The sequence below is a fragment of the Petaurus breviceps genome, unplaced genomic scaffold, assembly GCF_028583685.1.
Source record: "Petaurus breviceps papuanus isolate PSGF00001 unplaced genomic scaffold, PetGlider_PUasm1.0 139, whole genome shotgun sequence".
In the NCBI taxonomy this organism is placed as follows: Eukaryota; Metazoa; Chordata; class Mammalia; order Diprotodontia; family Petauridae; genus Petaurus; species Petaurus breviceps.
Window position 1 is genome coordinate 160607 of NW_027185697.1, and position 20864 is coordinate 181470.

General features: G+C 44.1%; 1 protein-coding gene across 2 annotated transcripts in view; it reads right to left on the reverse strand.

Annotated features, from left to right (window-relative positions):
• The window catches only part of TCF7L1 (transcription factor 7 like 1), a 231011-nt gene that overhangs the window by 6999 nt on the left and 203148 nt on the right, over window positions 1-20864 (reverse strand). The window contains exons 5-8 of one of the 2 annotated variants that reach the window (XM_069065767.1): window positions 4846-4978; window positions 2786-2888; window positions 2397-2480; window positions 278-421 (exon numbers count right to left, since the gene is read on the reverse strand). In XM_069065767.1, the coding sequence (XP_068921868.1) occupies window positions 278-421; window positions 2397-2480; window positions 2786-2888; window positions 4846-4978 (464 nt within the window). Of the gene's footprint in view, window positions 1-277; window positions 422-2396; window positions 2481-2785; window positions 2892-4845; window positions 4979-20864 lie in introns of both variants that reach the window. The other variant, XM_069065763.1, reaches the window with a different exon arrangement.

Genomic DNA, 20864 nt, shown 5'->3' on the forward strand with positions numbered 1-20864 from the left:
CCTTCTAGCTCCCACATTCTATGGTACCAAACACTGCCTACTCCGCTGAAGCAGAGTCCTCTGGTATCTCTGGGAAAAGGTCCAAAATGGAGGGGATGGAACATAAAGAGTACAAATCAATGATTTCTAAGGGAGGAAACCTAGGGAATAGTTGTCTGAATTTTCTTGGCCTCCCAAGCTCCCTTCCTATATCACATCATAGTCAATGCATTGGAGGTAGGGACCCCCCAAGAAAACCAAAATCCTACCACTCTTCTCTGGTGTAAGGGTTACTTACGCGCTCACAGATGGGCTCATGGTGGGGGGTGTGGGTTCCTGTTTGACGATGGGTGAGACAATGGCTGGATGGGGGATCCCTGATGTGGGCAGACCATGGTGGGAAGGGGCCACCATATGCGGGGAGAACCGACTTGAAACCAAACTGCCAGGGGAGGGACACCAAAGAAAAGAAAAGATATAAATTCAGGTTTAAGTCTTGGAAACTGTTCTGTTCCATGTCTTCAACCAGAAATCACCCTTAGCCTTAGGGCATTAAAAAATAGCACTGCTAGAACAGTGAGGAATGGGAAGTTGATCTCCCTGGCATCTCCCCTCCCCCCCCAAAAAAAGACACTGATTCACCTGTCTATACAACATACCCTAGGCTAGCTCTGGACATAGATGGATAAGAGAATATTGAAAAGCAAAGCTTGGAGGGTCAGGAAAAGGGAGAAAGGGAGAGTAGAAAGAAGGCAGTGAGCCACTGAATCAACAAGCATTTATTAAGCACTTACTGCATACCAGGCACTCTGTGAGGCAAAAAGGATATACAAAGAGAGGCAACAAAATGATCTTTATCCTTACGCGTCTCATTCTAACTGGGGAGACAACATCCAGGTACTATGTAGGTACAAGGTAAATGGAACGTAATCTAGGAAGGAAGGTACCAGCAGTGAGGGCGACTGGGAAGGGCCTCTTGGAGAAGTGGGCTTGAAGGCATCCAGGGAAGTCAGAAGGTGGAGCATTTCAGGCATGAAAGGCAAGGAGGTGGGAGATGGAGGGCCCTGTCTGAGGAGCCATGATGAGGCATGATGAGGCAGAAGGTGGAGCATTTCAGGCATGAGGGACGAACAGGGCAAAGGCAAGGAGGTGGGAGATGGAGGGCCCTGTCTGAGGAGCCATGATGAGGCCAGTGGAGCTAGACTGAAGGGCTAAGGGAGAGCGGCAGAAGGGTTAAGAGGAAAGAAGTGAAGAATAACAGAAGGTCAAAGAAAATTCAAGAATACAGCATTTATTAAGCTCCTGCTGTGTTCTGTTGTTTAGTCGTGTCCGACTCTTCAGGACCCCATTCTGGGGTTTTCTTGGTAAAGCTGCCCAAGTGGTCTGCGACCTCCAGCTCATTTTTACAGATAAGGAAACCGAGGCAAACAGGGTGAAGTGATTTGCCCAGGGTCACACAGCTAAGGCCAGATAAGCCTGAATCCAGGCCCAGCACTCAATGCACTGTACTAGTTGCCCCTTCTATGTATCAGATACCAGAAAAGAAACAGTTGTTGCCCCCAAGGAACCGACATTGTTATCAGGGTGAAAAGGCATTCACATACGAAGATAAGAGGAGAGAAGGGGAAAATACAGAGCGAGGACCAGAAGAAAGCGGGGCAAGGCAGAGCGTCAGGCGGAAGAAGGGTGAGGCCACTGAGAGGAGGAGGGGCGGGACACAAGGAGAGGGTGTGATGTCACAGACAGAGGGAGTGGTCCATGAATCTGGTGTGTGGGGAATATGGAGGCCACTGGGAAGGAAGCAGAGAGTGAGAAGGGGAAGAAGGAAGGAGGCGGGAGACTGAGGGGTCAGGGACGAAGCAAAGTCTAAGATGGAGGGGAGTGTTAATCATAGGAAAGGATTCAGAGAGCTAGAAGGAATGGAGTATGAGGGTCGAGATTCCTGGGGTAGCCCAGCATGAACTTTCAGCCACATTCCTTTTGGTGTTGAGAGAAAGAAACATTGGCTAAAAGAATGATTCCTTAAGCAATAAGCAATGGAAAGAACTCTAGATGGGGAGGCAGAAGGTGTGGGTTCAAATTCTGGTACTGCCTCTATGATCCCTTACTACCTTTAAGACATTGGGCAGGTGACTTCACCTTTAACTGTCCTAGGTGACATTCAATACACATAGAGAAGGCATTGACATGAATTGGCACAGGGTGTTCTCCATATCAGTTATACCAATGTCTGTTCCTGTCATCATCCCTCTCACTGGAGCCAGGTGCCTTGGCAAAGAGGAGAAGGAGGGAGAAGAGAGCCCCAGGTCTCTATTCTGATTGACAGGAGAAAGGCCAATCTTGATTCAAGGAGGGGAGAGTAACCTGGAAGGAGATAATCCCCCTTCTCTGGGTGCCAACCCAGCCAGAAAACTTACCTGGACATTGAGGCATTCATGGCAAGGGCTGGGTACGGGTGCCGGAAGCCACCAGGAGGGATGGAATACATTGGCTGTCCTTGCCTAAATGTCAAAAGCAAGGAAATCATACCAGTGTATTAAGAAGAGAAAAGGCTAGTAGGAGAAGGGAGGGAAAGAGAGAATAAATAGGGCTAGATTCTGGCAGAAAGGGGGAAGTAGGTCCCCAAAGATGGAAGAGGGGAGCGGCATCACAGATGACCAGGAAGGGTCAGTGGACTACACTCTAGGGTACCCCTCCTAGGTGGTCTGCTTGTGACGTAGGTGAGAAAAGAAAAAGCCCAGTACAGGAGACCATGTGGTTTAGGGGTTGGGAGAAGAGAGAAGGGAGAAGCTGCAATCTTCCTTACTGTGGGACAAGCCAGCCCAGTGGATGGGGGATCTGACCGACAGCTCCAGGAGACAGCGGGTAATAAGGTGACAGTTCAGCAGGGTGAGGTGGCCTGGGGATTCCTGCTTCAAAAGAAAGACCCATTACAAGGTGCCCTGGCTCATCTCCTAAATCCATTAGACCCCACCAGATCTCCTGGTAAACCATTTCATTTTTATCATAATAAATAATCATAAAAGCCAACATTTAGATGATGGGTTGCTGTCCTTCATTCTAAAAGAGGGCCAAAATGACACCACTATGTTAGAACCAAGCTATGGTGTGTCTGACTGACTGACTGGACCAATAGGAGCTCAGAAGGCTCTGCCACAGGTCGGGCACAAATAGTACATGTGAACATTTGGGGCGGATTCTCTAAATTTGTGCATCTTGTGTTTCCTTTGAGCTATTTCAATCTACTTTGCTCATAGAGCACAAGACCTTCTCTGATGAAGGCATCCCATGCTGGGTGGTCTCATGCTGATGGCCAAGTCACACAATCAATTCCAAAGCTTTTATACAGTGATTTAAGGTTTACAAAGTGCTTTATACATTATCTCATTTTATTCTCAAAATAATCATCTGAGGCATGTGCCATAATGATTTCCATTTTATGGATGTGTCTGAAGCTGGATCTGAATTCAGGTCTTGGGGACTCAAAGCCCAGCACCAGAGCCGCTGTCAGACCTAACCACCTTGCCACATTTTCTCTAAGTCACTCCCTAGAATTGCTGTCCTGTTGAGGTTGGTATCTGAGGATGGGCAAGGCTGGCTATTAGTGTTAAGGGAGATGCTGCCCCAGAGTTGGAATCAATCAACAAGCATTTATTAAATACCTACTGTGTGGCAGGCTGTGAGTATACAAAGAAAAAATGAAATAGTCCTTGGCTTCAAGGGGCTTACATTAACTCTGCCAGCTGCAGTGCCAGGAGGCGGGGGGGGGGGGGGGGGGGGGGGGCGGGGCCTCCTTCCATTGTGATAGGACAAAGGGAACCTATATTGAGAGAAACACTACACTGCCTCTGTGGGCTGGTCCAATTACCCTAGAAAGAATGGGGGAGGAGGAAGAGCTAGCCTGTATAAAAGAACATAAACACTAGAGTCCAAGGCCCTGGGTTCGGATCCTCTCTCTGATCCTTACTACTTTGGGCAAGTTATGAAATTGAGGCAGGCCTCAGTTTCCCATCTGTGGCTGGACTAGATGGCTTCTGAGGTTCCTTCCAACTCGATCTAGGATCCTATTCATGGCTATAACTGTGAAGTGACGATGATATTAATAACAGCCATTTACAGAGCCCTTTAAAGGTAGCAAAGCGTTTTATGCAGCCTGTTTCCATTAAGGGTCATAACAAACCAGGGAAATTGTTAGCATGGATTTGCTTATCCTCATTTAGGGTTGAAAAGAAAAGTTAAGTGACCGGCTCAGGGTCCCACAACTAGGAAGTGTCCAAGGCAGGACTGACACTCAGTTCTCCCCGACTCTACGAACAGTGCCCTTGGGTCAGTCAATAACAAATTATTAAGTACCTACTATAAGAGCTGGGTATACGAAGGAAGGCAAAAGACAACCCTGCCCTCAGAGAGCTTGCAATCCAGCATGGGGGACAACACGCAAACAATCACGTAGAAATGCCGCACTGAGCCAGCATGGGGAGAAGCGTTTCCTCATTGGGAAGTCATGACTAATGAAATCATAGGGCCAGACTAAACAGTGATGTGATGTCACTACAAATCAGGCTGGAGACCCTTACATGTATGAAAATCGATTTGGGGGCAAAAAAATTTCTAAGACCCTCGCGCCCCTCCCCCCTTCCCCCCTCCAGCACAGGGACTATCTATCCCCTTTTCCCCAAAGCTGAGGTAATTCTGAATTAAAAGGAAGGACGGTTTTATCATAGGCAGGGGCACTGTTGCCAGGAAGGCAGTCCAACCCCAACTGAATGGATGGGACGAGTGGTTGGAAGACAAAGGCTTACTGGCCTCCATGTCCAGGAAGTCACACAGTGGAAAAGATACAAGTGCTGGCGCTCACTCACTCACCTGTCTTTGGATCGATCTCCGGGGAGAGGTGTGCAGGTGGGGAGCCAGGGGAAAAGTGGTCATTGCTGTAGGTGATGAGGGGAGTCAATGGATGCATATGGTGAGGGTGCTGGACCACAGGAACTTTGTTGGACTGAAAGATAAGGAGGAAAAAAAAAAACCAGGTGAACTCTAGGCAAGGGAGAAGGGAACTCATTATGATCTATGAAGTCTTTCTTCCTTCTTTCCCTCCCTGCCTTCCTCTCCTCCATTCCTTCTTCCTTCCCTCTCTACCTTCCTTCCTTCCTCTCCTCCGTTCCTTCTTCCTTCCTTCCCTGCCTTCCTTCCTCTCCTCCATTCCTTCCTCCTTCCCTCCCGCAGGCAGCAAGCATTTCTTGAGTGCTTGCTACATTTGAAGCTCTGGGTTAAGCACCAGTAACACCAAACCAAGAATATAATACTCTAAGCTGGGAGAGCTCACATTGGCTTCATTCTAGTAGGAAAAGGAATGGCCCTTTGGCCCAAGGTTCTCCACCATCCAACCAGCCCACCAGCCAGCATTGTGCCAAGAGCCATGGGGGTGGGTGGAAGAGATCCAGAAGGGAAAGAAAACGAAGCCTAAGAGCTTCCAATCTTGTTAGGGAGATAAAATTTACAGAAGTGGAACAGTCAGAGGACATACAGAACTTCGCACGCAGACTCTCAGACTTATTGAGTATCCATTTGGGGTGGGGGCAAGAGATGGAAAGGAAAGGAGCTAGAAACTGTAATGTTAGCTCCTCCAGCCACTCCATGGGCTGTGGCCAAGAATCACAAGGCAAGGCTTCACAAAACACACTTCAACCTGTTTGCCTCAGTTTCCTTATCTGTAAATGAGTTGAAGAAGGAAATGTCAAACCCCTCCAGTATCTCTGCCAAGAAGACCCCAAGTGGGGTCACAGAGAGTCGGACCCAACTGAAACAACTCAACAACAAGATGTCCTGTCGCCCCCATTCACATTCCCCTTCTCCCTCTCTATGTTCTGCCTCACTCCTGAGAGAAGGAGATTTCTGTCATCTATTCTTCATCTTCCTATTAGTTTTCCAATTGCTCATATATCAGCTTCCTTTTAGGCATCATTCCACTAACATTATCGTCAGCTTCTCGAGGGTAAAGGACTGGCTTTTGCCTCCTTTTGTTTCCCTGGCACTTAGCACAGTGCCTGGCAAAGTGCCTAAGAAATGTTTATCAATCAGTTATATTATTCTAATGGTTCTGCTTATTTCTGGTATCCTGAATCAGTTTATATAAATCTTCAGATGATTTTTTAACTGTCGTTTCTTAAATCACAGTAATTTTTCAAACTAATTCCTTATTATAAACATGATAGCCGTTAAAACCCCAAACATTTGAGTAAACAAATAAAATACAAAGAAAACCATGCATTTAACCACAAACTCCAAATTATTTAGCATTTGATGGAAAAAATAAAAGTACATGTCTAAGCTTGGTCCCAATAAAGTAATAAGAAAAGACAGAAACTTCTCTCTTCTTTAAAGAGGTGGAAGACAATGGGACACTGTATACATGTTAGAATTTTTCATTATGTTGGTTGGTTAGTTTCACTGAGCTGGTTTTTTCTCTTTTAAAAATTCTTGGTTATAAGGGAGAGGAAGGGGGAAAGGTTACATTGGAAAATGTAAGGAATGGAAAAGCAAAAGATAACAATAAGATAATTTTTAAAAATATATGTAAACTGGGGGCGGCTAGGCGGTGCAGTGAATAGAGCATTGGCCCTGGAATCAGGAGGACCTGAGCTCAAATCCGGCCTTAGACACTTAACACTTACTAGCTGTGTGACCTTGGACAAGTCACTTAACCCCGATTGCCCTTCCCTCCCCCCTCCAAAAAAGAGAAAAAAAAAAGTAAACTTTAAGAAAGTAAAACCAATGCATCTTCTTTCCTTCTGATTCTCATTCATCTTTCCACCACATACCTACCTGACATTCCAAAAGAAGGCATCTAACCAAGCTGCTCCCCTACTCCAGAACATCCAATGGCTTGCCAGTGCTAAGATAAAAACCCAATTCTCTTTGGCATTGAAAGTCCCTCACAGTTATCTTTCTAAACTGACTCGAGATAACATAGAATGCTTTAATTTAACTGGTCCATCTGTTCTTCCCTGTATAAGAAATTCTGCCTCCTACCTCCAGGGTTTTGTATTGGCTGTGTGTCTGTAATGCTTTGGAACATTTCCTGTCTTCGCCTATGCTTTGAGGAATCTCTAGATACCTTTAAGCCTTAGATTAAATGCCACCTGTGACACAGGGCAGCGAGGTGGCTCATTAGATAGATTGCCTGGGCCTGGAGTCAGGAAGACCTGAATTTGAATCCAGCCTTAGACACTTACTAATCATATGACCCTAGGCAAGTCATTTAATTTCTGCCTGTCTCAGCTTATTTATTTATAAAATGGAAATAATAATAGCACCTACCCTCAGAATAGAAATCATATTTATAAAGCACTCAGCACAAAGCCTGACACACAGTAGGTACTTAATGAAGGCTCCTTTCCTTCCTTCCTTGTCTGATCTCCACCAAGGAAGCATTATTTTGTATAGATCTTGTGTTTACTTGTCTGTATACCCAATCAATCAATCAATCAATCAATCAATCAAAAAGCATTTATTAAGCACCTACTATGTGTTAAGTGGGCAACTAGGTGGTTCAGTGGTGCTGGACCTGGAGTCCGGAAGACTCATCTTCCTGAATTCAAATCTGGCCTCAAATACTTCCTAGCTGTGTGACCCTGGGCAAGTCACTTCATCTTGTTTGCCTCAGTTTCCTCATCTGTAAAATTAACTGGATCTCTTCCAAGAGAACCCCAATGGAGTCACAGAGAGTCAGACATGACTAAACAAATGTGCCAGGGATTGTACTAAGCCCTTTACAAATATTATCTAATTTGATCCTCACAACAAACCTGTGAGGTAGGTGACTTGCCTAGGGTCAGTGGAAGGCAGTAAAGGGCTGGATTGGATTCCAGACACAATATTCTAATGGACTGCTTCATTTTTGTCTTTCTCTATCCTCAGTGCCTAGCACAGTGTCTGGTATGTAACCAGTATTGATGAAATGAATAAGAATTTTTGTTTGTCCAAGGAACTGTCCTAGGTGCTGGATTACAAAAATAAAAATGAGGGACACTTTCTGCCCTCATAGAGCTTAATTTACATTCTTTGAGGACGGATGTTAGATGTCTGTTAGTATAGTTCCAGAGTCAGGATTTTACCTTATATGGCATTGTGTTTTAAGATACTCTTTTCTGGAAAGACTTGTATGGCACAGCAACTAGATTAAGGGACCTGGAATTAGGAAGATGTAGGTTTAATTAAATCTGGCCTCAGATACTAACTGTGACCCTGGGCACATTCCTTAATCTTCCTGCCTCAGTTTCCTCACCTGAAAAAAGGGAATACTAATGGCACCCACCTCCCAGGTCACTGTGATGATAAAATAATATTTGTACAGAGCCGGACACACAGTAAAGTGCTCTATAAATGTTAGCTATTAATATAATTTAAAATACATTTATTGCTTTTTTTGTTTTTCCAGCTTCTCCATTTGCAAAGATACACCTCCCACCTTATAGTGAGCCATCACTTGTAACAAAGAATGAAGGAGAAAGGAACAAAGGAAGGGTTTAGTAGAATCACTCAGCAGCTCCACTGAGTCCTCAAGGATCCCACTGGAGACTCCACACCCATAATCTGCTTCCCACGCCAAGAAAGCAGGGAGGGGAACTCATTATATTTACAAAGAAAAGAATGTGTCAGGTCTTCCTGAAACTGGGCTGAAAGGGGAACTATCGTAAGGAGAAACCTGAACCTCAGACGTGTTGTCCTGGGGGTTGTTTGTACAGTGTAAGCAAAGGGAACTGATGAATGATTGACTAAGGGTGTGCTGACTGGCCTGGGGCCAGCTGAGTGAGTGGAGGGATAGAATGGAAGAAGGACAGTGTGGTCTTAAGAGATGAAGTGATGTGTGCCTAGAGTCACAGAGCCAAGACAGCCAACATGCAAAGCCGCAGCTGAGTTCTTGCCCAGTCCCATGTCTCCTCTCATCTAAAAGATGAATCAGGGACCGATTCATCCACTATGAAAGTGACCTGGAAGATTTGGTGGAAGAAAAAAAGCAATGAGTCCCTTTAGGGTGATTTTCAAATGACAAAAAAATTTGACTTGATGCCCCTTCCAGAACTTTAGGAATCTAGCAGTCCAGAAGTGGTTGACTGTAGGGATTTCCGTCTCCACTAGATGGTGACAAAGACCAGTTAGTCCAAGGTACTGTCAGAAAACTCAATAAGGGTTTAAGTGCCTGCCTAACACATTTGAGGCTCGGAGGACAATTATCAGACTGGATAAGCTGTGATCTCTGCTCTCAAGGAGCTTATGATGTAGCTGGGTCATAGGGTCACTGGCGTAGAGTTGGAAGAGTTAGACACATCGGGTAGAAGGTAAAAACAAAGGATCCATAGGACATCTGAATTCAGATAACTGAATGTTAAATAATTATAAGGAGAGACCTTGGCCAAGGAGCCAAGAAGAGACAATTCATTCCCCTCCTGCCTTGAATAGGTTGGGATTGTTTTGCTACACTTTGTTCCCCTTCGTAATTTTATTTTTATCATATCCTCCATCCATCCTTCAATCATTCTCCATTCATTCATTTATGTACTGGTGGCTGAAGAAGCTAGGGGATGCAGTGGATGATGCTGGACTTGCAAGTCAGTAAGATCAAAGTTCATCCTGCCTTAGACGCTGACTAGCTGTGTGACCCTGGGCAAGTCACTTGCCCTCTGCTTGCCTTAGTTTCCTCAACTGTAAAACAGGGATAATACTAGCACCTGCCTCCCGAGGTTGTTGTGAGATTCATGTTTCCTTCCCTGGTAAGCCTCCTTTCTGTCTGATTCCTGGAGAAGTCTTTTTCCTAGCTCCATCCTGTTTCTGCCCTTCAGCCCAAGCCAGAGCTCTGGCTCTAAAATCCCTTCATCCCAGAGCAAGCAAAGTCTTGCTTGTCTCTGGTTCTTCAGGTCTCACCTTTGAGTTCAGGGCAGACATTCCTGAAAGGGCTCAAGATAACCTGAACAGCGGGAGTCTCCAGTCATTTCTTTGGAAATGGGTAAAGGAAAAGGAACAAGCCTTTTTAAGCACCTACTATGTGCCAGGCACTCTGCTTTGCAAATAGTATGTCATGTGATCCATAGTAACCCTGCAACATAGGTGCTATTATACCCAGTTGGGGAAACTGAGGCAGAAAGAGGCTAAGTGATTTGCTCAGGACCATACAGCTAGTAAATGTCTGAGGCCAGATTTGAGCTCAAATCACCAGAGCCCAGGCCCAGCACCTTAACCACATACCACCCAAGTGTCTCTCGGCAGAAGCTACTACCCTTTTCCAGCTAATCCTCTTAACTACTTGTTTAAGATCAGTATTCAATATGTCTCTTACCCCACTGTTCACCTTCCCAGGCTACTGGCTGATGGTTAAACCATTACAAATTACACAACATTTCTAAACGCTAATTTACATGGAACACTTAGACAGCAACATCCTGTCTACAGAATTTCCAGGAAAGACAAATGCCATGGAGAGGAACTATTTGTCACACCATGTCACTTGAGTATTTATTATATTACATGTGTTGATGTGGGTGATTTTTTAAAAAATGACTTCTATTTGTGACCAATGTATCCTATGTAAGGGACTGCCCCATCTATAAAGTCCCTTTTAGCTTGAGCTAGGATGGAATCTCAAGAATTATAAAACCTCCAGGGGTCATTTAGTCCAACCCATATCTAGAAAAGGACCTCCATTAACCCTAGACCTCTGCTTTGAAGACCTCAGGGAGGGAGACCCCATCGCTAAGGAGAGTGGCCCAATCTATTAATGGACAACTCTAAACAGTTAGGGAATGGTGCATGATACTATGCCTAAACTTGCCCCTGCTTTGGCCTTCTGGGGATGAACAGGACAAGTCTAATCCCTTTGAGTAAAAGTTCTTCAAATACTTGAAGATGCAATTATGTCCCACCAAATCTTCTTTTCTATTCTTTGGTCAATGCTCATGGGACATGGAGGCTGCCCTCCTCCGTGTATCAATGTCCTAAAATCCAGGGCCCAGAACTCTCCCTGCTGGGGTTGAGGATGAAGAAGCATCATAAACTCTTGGATTTGAACATCCCTTCAAGGTCTTCTGGCTCAACACTCATTCCTCTATATAGGAATCCTTCAACAATAACCACATCTGTATGAGACACTCTTGTGGCCACTGCCCCACTATCTCTAGTGTGGACAGGCTTACTGTTCGGAGGGACCATTCTGTTTTATTGTTAAAAATAATCTCTATATAGTATGTAAGCTAATACTTGTATATAAGCTATATATAGTGCATGCTTATATAGTATATAAGCTAAATATCACTTACATATAGTATGTAAGCTAATACTTATATAGTATATCTCATTTATGTACCCCATCCCCCCCAAAAAATAACCCTGTAAGGTATACTGTTATTATCCCCATTTTACTATTAAGGAAATTGAGTCTGAGAGAGATGAAGTGATTTGCCCAGGGTCACACAGCTAGTAAGTATCTGAGATTAGATTTGATCTCAGGTCTTCCTGACTCCAAGCCCTGCACTCTAGCCACATACTTAGGCCTACACAAACTTTACACATGATAAATGGGAGGGGAGCATGAGCAGCTGTTCTTGTTTGTCCTCCATCCCCAAAAAGGACCAATGACATCAGGAGGGTGATGCTGACTTGCAAATGAATTGGATTTAAGTGAGGCAGAGATGTGCAAAGCTTTCAGCCTCACTCCAGGAAGAAAACTGATGTTCAAGTGGTGTTTGAGGAGTTTTGAAGGGAACAAGGGATTCTAAGAATTCTGTGGAGGTGAGGAGCCAGTGAATTCTAGGAATGGCAATCAGTGAATACAAAAAGCAAGGAGACAGAAGATCAAGTTCATCTGTGGAACAGCAAAACTGCAACTTTGGGTGGGTCAGAGAATTATAGGAAAGGGAGTGATATATAATAAGGGTAGAAAGATAGGTTGGGGACAGGTCATAAAGGGCTTAAAAAGCCAAACAGAGGCACTAATGAAGAAGACCACACCCCAACCCAGGCCAAGAAAACACACAAATCCACTGATAACACCCCTGCCAACGCCAAAGACAGCTAGCTCAGCACGAGCTGTCAAAATAACTCTCAGACTATCCTGGGGAGTGGGGCTTGCTTCTTGCAACATGCCTGAGGAAAGTAGACGGTCTAGGGCATTTGCCACTTGAAATTCTAGAATTTTGATGCCGGCTAGAAGAAATTGTCTGGTTTAACGCCCTCATCACACTGAAAAAAACAAACCAGGAGTAAGAGGTGAGCTGATGTGTCTCCAGTCACATATCATGGCTGAAACAGCACCCTAGAGACAGTGACAGGTCTATTGGGTCAACAGGCATTCTGCTAACCTCCAAAGAAGAAAATGATGGAAAAGCTTTCTCAAATACCATTCGGATAGGGCCAACCAGACTTAGCAGGATATTTTGTTCCTTAAAGGTTACTTAAATTAACCAATGCTATGGCTTAACTGAAAAGACAATCTAAAAGTAATTAGGAACTGGGGGAGGCAGTGGGGTACTATGGAAAGAATGTGGGATTTGGGTTCATAGCCCAGCCTTATTACTCATTAGATAGATGACTTCAGGCCAATTTCCTCATCGGCAAAATAAGGGTAGTGGGGTTGGACTATATGGCCCCTGGGATTCCTTCAAGCTCTCAAGCTAAGTTTCTATGACTCTCTGTAATTACTGCATTAGAAACATCAACATGCCCAATTTGCACAAGCCTGGTTTCAAGGTGGAGTTGCCAAGAACATGCCAAACAAAATCAGCCTTCTTGATCAAGGACAACAAATGGAGTCTTCCTAGATCCATTATTCTGGATAGCCTGAGGATGCCACAGCACAAGTGAGTGACCTTGGCAGTCAATTGCTTGTTGCAGGAAAGCATTAGTGACTCTCTGAGGCAGCTCAGTGGACAGAGCAAAGAGTTTCGAGTAAAGAAGACCCGAGTTCAAATTTAGCCTTGGATTGTTAACAGTTGTGTGATTCTGGGCAAGTCACTCAAACTCTCTCAGATTCTGTTCCCTCAAATGGCACCTACACTCAGGGTTGTGAGGATCAAATGAGATAATATTTGTAAAAGTGATTAGCACAGTGCCCAACGCATAGTAGGACCTGTATAATTGCTAGCTATGATGGTGAAGAAGAAGATGATAAGGAAGATGACCTAATACTTATCCATAAAATAGGAACAATGCCCAGTACCATGCTGATTCAGCTGAACCAGCCCAGGACAGATAGGGAGAAGAAGGATTCAGCTGGGAAGCAGTCACATGGGGGTCCCGAACTCACATCACACAAGCAGATTGTCCTGAAGGGGATTCTAATGCACGCATAAACAGAGACACTAACAAGGGAAGAAATGGAGCTGGATTAGAATAGATGGTTAACAGGACAGTTCAGCTGTGGTTTGGAAAGTATGCCCTGCATGGGCTAGCAGCTACTGGCAGCTGTGGGTTACAAGAGTGCTGGACTTGGAGAAGAGTTTCCTGAGTTCAAATCTAGCCTCAGACACTTAGCTGTGTGTCCTTGGGCAAGTCACTTAACCTCTGACTGCTTTTGTTTCCTCAGGTGTAACATGGGGATGACAATAGCACCTGCCTTTTCACTGGGTTATTGTGAGGATCAAAAGAGGCAATATTTGCAACGTGCCTCGAAAAGCTTAAATTGTTATATAACTGCTAGATATTATTATTGTTCTTCACTCATTTTTTCCAACATTGTCCAACTCTTCTTGACCCCATTTGGGGTTTTCTTGGCCAAGATACCAGAATGGTTTGCCATTTCTTTCTCCAGTTTATTTTACAGATGAGGAAACTGAGGAAAACAGGGTTAAGTGACTTGTCTACGGTCACACAGCTAGTAAATGTCTGAAGCCAGATTTGCACTCAGGAAGAGGAGTTTTCCTGTTTCTAGTCCCAGCATTCTATCTACCATGTTGCCGCCCCATACATCCCCAACAACCCTGGGAGGCAAATATTATTATCATCCCAATTTCACAGATTGTCTGTCAGCAAGAGGTTAAGTGACTTGTCCAGGGTCACATTCAGACCATAAATATCTGGGGTAGGACTGGAACCCAAGGTCTCTCGTCAACCAGTCCTGCACTTACCATGATGCCTCTCAAAACCAGCTCCCATTTCTACGGCACTATTAATGGCTACAAAATGTGTACAACCACCTCAAGAGGGAAGTACATCAATTATTGTGGGGGCTACCCCAGTCACTGAAACCCACCCATCTCCTACTAGGTACTAAGCAGCTCTTGGAAGAAGAGCCCCAGTCATAGGCCAGGTAAGGAACTGTCCTTTGTCCTACCAAGAAAGTCCCCCAGAGGGGCAAGGTTTGGAGAGACAACATTTCTGAACAAAAGACAACTTCCCAGCAAGCTAAGCTCATTTAATGGGGGCTGGGCAGGTGTAATGCTGCTGAATAAAGCCCTTTAGATTGTCTTGAAAGTAAGCAAAGGGAAGTCTAGAACATCCTGTGCTCTGTGTAGTGGATATTACAGCTAACAGAAACTGTTCTTGAACAGGTCTATTTTCCTCTTAATCAATGCAACCCTTCACCTACAACTCGGACATCCTGGATGCCCATGTAAAAATAAACTTATTTAAGAAAGTAGGTTTAGTGGTAAATAGAGTACTGGACTTAAAGTCAGGTATGGCTGCAATTCAGCTGTGTGTCCCTGGGAAGTAGCTTCTTTCTGCCTCAGTGACCTCATCTATAAAATGGGGATAAGAACACCCACTTCCCAGGGGAAATTGTCAAGACAGTAATATTTCAAAATAACAATAACTAACATTTAGACAGTGCTAGGCACTCTGCTGAGCACTTTACAAATTATTGTCTTGTTTGGTCCTTGCAACGAAACCTGGGGAAGTAGGCACTCTTATTATGCCCATTTTACAGATGGGGAAACTGAGGCAAACAACAGATAAATGACGTGCTCAGGGTCGAACAGCTGGTATTAAATGAGATAACACATATGAAGGGACTACTTTAAGAGCAATACAAACGTGAACTCACTTTCAATTTGTCAAAATCAAACAGTGGGAAGCTAGGTAGCATAGTGAGTGGATAGAGTGCTGGACCTGGAGTTAGGAGGGACCTGAGTTCAAATTTGACCTCAGACACTTACTAGCTGTATGACCCTAGGCAAGTCACCTACCCCTGACTGCCTCCAAAAATAAAAATAGAAAAAAAGTAAAACAAAAAATGAAACACTCAAGCAACACAGAGGAATTCCAACCATTTCCAAGGGGTTTAAAAGATTAATCCTGAGGTTATCATCATTCAAAAGCCCCAATGGGGGGGGGTCTCTTCACCTCATCTAGGCAGGGCTTCAAATGCTGTCTGGAAGCATCCACCAGATAAGTAGAGAGAATACGACTGTGGATTCAGGAATGCCTAGACTAGACACATCATCTGACCTTCCTCATCCTCAGGTTCCTTGTCTGTAAAATGGGGATAATAATATTCATCACAACCATTCTCATAGGGTTAGTCTGAGACTCAGAGGAAGTCATGAGATAGCCAGGTGACACTATGTGTGTGCTACATTATCAAGGTGTAGTATTAGGTGAGCAGAATTCTGGGCTTAGAGTCAGGAAGACCTGAGTTCAAATCTTGCCCCAGACTCTTCTAGCTGGGAGATCCTTTGCAAGCACTTAACCTTTCTCAGTCTCAGTTTCCTTATCTATAAAATGGGGATAAAAATAGTACCTACTTCTGGGGTGGCTGGGTAGTGCAGTGAATAGAGCACTGGCCCTGGAGTCGGGAGGACCTGCGTTCAAATTCGACCTCAGAGACTTAACACTTACTAGCCATGTGACCTTGGGCAAATCACTTAACTCCAATTGCCCTCCAAAAAAAATGGAAAGAAAAAAAATAGTACCTACTTCCCAGGGAGTAGTGAAGATAAAATGAGATATTTGTAAAGTGCCTTAAAAATCCCAAAGTGCTATGTAAATGCTTATTATTAATGTAAACACATAAACAAAATATTTACCAATTAAGTAATTAGTAAAATAGATAACATTATATATTATAATTGTTTAGCTGTTGTTCAGTTGCCTTTCAGTCATGTCTGACTTTTCATGACTCTTTTGAGAAAACTAAGGCAAATAGGGTTAAGTGACTTTCCCACGGTCACACAGCTGGTGTCTTAAGCTAGATTTGAACGCAGCTCCTCCTGACTGGCACTCTACCCATTGTGCCACCTATCTGTCCCACAATATAAATATATAAATAGAAATAATTATGTTACATATAAAAATATAATCAACAAAATATGAGCTCTTCAAGGACAGGGACAATTACATTTTTGTCTTTGTAGCCATAGTTGTAGATCAGCTCCCTTACCCTAACACACACACACACACACACACACACACACACACACACGGCCCCTTGATTTAACTGTTATAGAGTTCTTGATGAGGAGATTCCCTCCACCAAGGCAGGCAGGTGATGAATTTAGAGCTTTGGGAAGGCTAGGTGGCCCAGTGAATGGAGCATTGGCTCTGGAGTCAGGAGGACCTGAGGTTGAACACTCAGGGATGCCCTTTACAAAGAAATTAAGACCTAAGGGAGGATGACAGGGGAGGAGACTGGGAAGATTGTGTGGAAAAGCAGGAGTAGCTGACTTAATGGCCTTTGGAATTATTTTGGGTGAATGTTCTTGTGTTATAGAGAAGACCCGGGAGAGGGGATGGAAGGGTCGTCAGCCTGGAACAACAATCTCAAGAGCTCTGCCCTCATCTCAGCCAATTCTGGGCCCTTGGCAAAGCTGAGTGCCTTTCATGCAAAACCCAGGGCAGCTTCCTTGTTTCACTCAAGGGGGAAGACGGCAATAAAACCCAGCCTTGGCAGAGAGACCAAGCGGGAGGGAGAGAATGGCTCCAGACTCAGTGCCATGAATTCTCTGTGATTTGGCACAGGATGAGAGTGAGGTGTCCTGCCCCACTCCTGAGGGAGATTAGGGGAAGGGCCCTAAAGGTGTTACTGAGTTTCAAAAACTAGATTTGGCACTAGTGACAACAAACTTAACAAGGTCCTGGCAGGGCAGCTAAGTACTATAGTAGACTTGACATGAGAAAGACAGGAGTTCAAAAGCTGCTTCAGACACTTGCTGGTTCAGTGACCATGGTCAAGTGGCTTAACCTCATCTAGCCTCAGTTTCCCCATCTGCAAAAAGGCAGCTCTCTCATGGCGTGATACATACGTCAAATGAAATGATACACAGAAAGTACTCTGTAAATCTTCAGTGCTTTATGAATGTTGGTTGTTGTTAGTCCTGGCCAATCATTCACCTTCTTGGTTCCTTTGATGTTGGGTCCCGGTCCTGCTCCTCAATAATCCTCTCTCCTCAGGCTCATGTTTATGGGCTTTTATAATCTGGCCCTAACCTACCTTTTCAGCCTTATTACCCATCACTCCCCATTCACTCACTCTTACGGTGAGGCAAATTGCCCTTCTTCTTCCTCTTCCTCACACTCAACACTCCATCTCCCACCTACGAACCTTTGTACATGCTGTTCCCCACACCGGGAATCCTCTTCCACTTTATCTCCATCTCTTAGGGCTCTTAATCCCTAGCTTCCTTTGTGCCACCCTCTACATGAAGCCTTTCTTCATCCCTCTTCTCTCCCCCAATAGTGCCTTCTTCCCAAAAAATGATCTATAACTTTAGCATCCATACTGATGCTAACCTCCCTACCCACTCAACTCCATGGTCTCCTGAAATTTTATGACTTGCTCTGTTATTCCTCCTTAGCCACACAGAGGGATGGTCACACCCAGTATACTGTTCCATCATTTCAGTCTTTTTGTGACCCCATTTAGGGTTTTCTTGCAAGATAATGGAATAGTTGTCATTTCCATTTCTAGTTCATTTGACAAATAAGGAAAATGAGGCAAATAGGGTTAAGTGACTTTTCCAGGATCACACAGCTCGTAAGTGAGGCTGGATTTGAACTCAGGAACATGAGTCTTTCTTGATTCCAAGTGCAGTGCTCTGTGAACTATGGAGTCACCTAGCCACCCACCTAGGAGATCACCTCCACATACGAGTGTCATTTCCTTAATCAAAAACTGACATTTCTCCAATCTTACCATAATCTCCAATTGCCTTCTCTTTCCTTATCTTTCACTCCTCCTAAACTCATTGTTCACACTCATGGAGACCTCCAGTCCGTCCCCTCTTCTGCATGTCCTCAGGACATTACTCCTGCTCTCCCTTCATTTTCCTTCCCTTTCAATCCTCATGTAGCAATTCAACCCACACTTCCTCTATTTCCTAGGCACCTTATCCTAGCACTACCCTTCTCTTACCAGTCTGGATTAGTCCCATTATCTGTCTCCTCTGCAAACTGGAGGAAGTAACATAGCCATGCTGACTGGAAGCATGATCAATTCATGGCATCCAACCTTAACTGGTCCCTCACTACAGCAAGGCAATCCTTTCATTTCTTTCTACAGATTCCCTATCAAATTTGACACAAAAGCGATTCCAAGCCTTCTCTCCTTAAGCCTTTCATTCCTTTCCATTGAACACCTTTCCTCTTTACTGAGAAAACTGAGAGCATTCACTATGAGCTCCTTCTCCCCTTCTCTTTATTTTACAACTTCTTGATTTCTCTCTTCTCCTTTCCCTTTATCTCTGACAAAGAGGAACATGTCTCCCCATCAAGGCTAACCCCTCTCCATATGCCCTTGATCTCAGTAACTCTTGTCTTGGTCAACAGACTGCAAACTCAGTCAGTCCTGTCCATTTACTCTAATATTCAGCCTTTCATCTACTGCCCTCAGAAATGTCTAACCAACTATTTCCCAATGCTCTAAAGAGATTTTATAGACCCTGCCATCCCTTCAAGTTCGCATACTATGTCCTTCCTACCTTTCTCACTCCAACTTCTAGGAAAAAAATTTTTCTACACTTGCTACTTCTCACTCTTCAGCCTCCTGCAAAATGGCTTCCAACATCATCATTCAACTGAAATTACTTTCCCCAAAGTTACCTAAATTCTCAATGGTCCGATCCAATGGATTTTCTCAGGCCTCATTCTTCTCAACCTATCTCTTCATTTGAAACTTGACATTTCTCTCCTTCTGCTGGATATTCTCTCCCCTCTGGGTTTTCCTGACACTACTTTCTCTTGGTTCTCCTACTCAATTAAATGCTTCTTTTCAATCTCATTGGAAAGCACATCAATTTCAATGTCCTATAACTGTGGTCATTCCCCAAAGAGTCTGTCCTGAGCCTTCTATGCCAGGGGTAGGGAACCTGAGACCTTAAAGCCACATATGGCCTTCTAAATCCTTAAGTGAAGCCTTTTGACCAAATCCAAATTTTACAGAACAAATCTGGATTCAGTCAAAAGGCCTGGAGGGCCACATGTGGCTTTAAGGCTGCACGTTGCAGCCTTGCTCTATACTCCCTCGGTGGCCTCATCACCTCTTGTCTCTGCAGATGACTCATAGATCTATATAACCAGCCCCAGTCTCTGCCCTGAATTTCAGTCCTGTATCATTAATTGACTAGTGGACAATTCAAAGTGAATATTCTGGAGACAGCTTTAAAAAAAAAAACTTCATTTTTTTTCAATCATTATTCTCCTTCCCACCCCTAATTGCAAAAAAAAAAAAAAATCTCATAGATATCTTAAATTCATTATATTGAAAACTGAACTCATAATCTTTTCTCCTACCCCCATGCCTCTTTCTAACTTGCCTATTTCTGTTGAAAGCATGGCCCTCCTTTCAGTCATTCCCATTCTTACCCTTAGCTTTATCTTAGAATTCATATTCTCTTTTACCCCAAAGATCTAACCATTTGCCATAGCTTGCTGTATCTCCCCACCAATATCTCTGGCCTCAATTCTCTCTCTTCACATAGCTACCAAGTGAGCTGAGGCCTTTATCATCTCTAACCCAGATTACAGCAATGTCCTCATTGGTCCCTCGGCCTCGATTCATTTCCCAACCCAGGCCATCTTATACACCACTGCCAAAGGGATTCTTTTTAATCTCATATGTGATCATTTTACTCCTTCATCAACTTCCCTACTGCCTCTCAAGTAAAACACAAAATTCTCTGCTTACTTTTAAAGCCCTTATAGTCTCATCCCATCTGGTACTTTCAGGCTTCTGCACTGTGTAATCCAGTCAATATGGCCTTCTCTTTATTTCGTGTAAAAGACTCTTCATCTCCCACCTCGGTGATTTTGCACAGGCCTGGAATGCTCACTTCTACCTAACAGAGCTCCTCTTTTACTTCAGAACTCAGCATAAAGACCGCTTTCTCTACAAGGTCTTTGCTGATCCCACCTTCTAGTGCCTTCCCTCCCAAATTTTTGCTGTAGTCATTCAGTCGTGTCCAACTTTTTGTGACCCCATTTAGAATTTTCTTGGCAAAGATACTGAAGTAATTCACCATCTCTTTCTCCAGTTCATTTTACAGATGAGGAAACTGAGGCAAACAGGGTTAAGTGATTCACAGCTAGTAAGTACCTGAGGTAAGAGTTAGACTCGGGTCTTTTTGACTCCAGGGAAGCTAGGTGGCAAAGTGGGTTGAGTCCTGTATCTGGAGTCAGAAAGACTCAATTTCATGAGTTCAAATCTGGCCTCAGACACTTACTGGCTTTGTGACATTGGACAAGTCACTTAACCTTGCTTGCCTTAGTTTCCTCATCTGGAAAATGAACTGGAGAAGGAAATGGCAAACCACTCCAGCATCTCTGCCAAGAAAACCCCAAATGGGGTCACCAAGAGTCAGACATGACTGAACAACAACATTTAGCCCCTTTAAATTTATTTTATTTTTGCTTTTTGGAGGGCAGTTGTGGTTAAGGGACTTGCCCAAGGTCACACGGCTAGT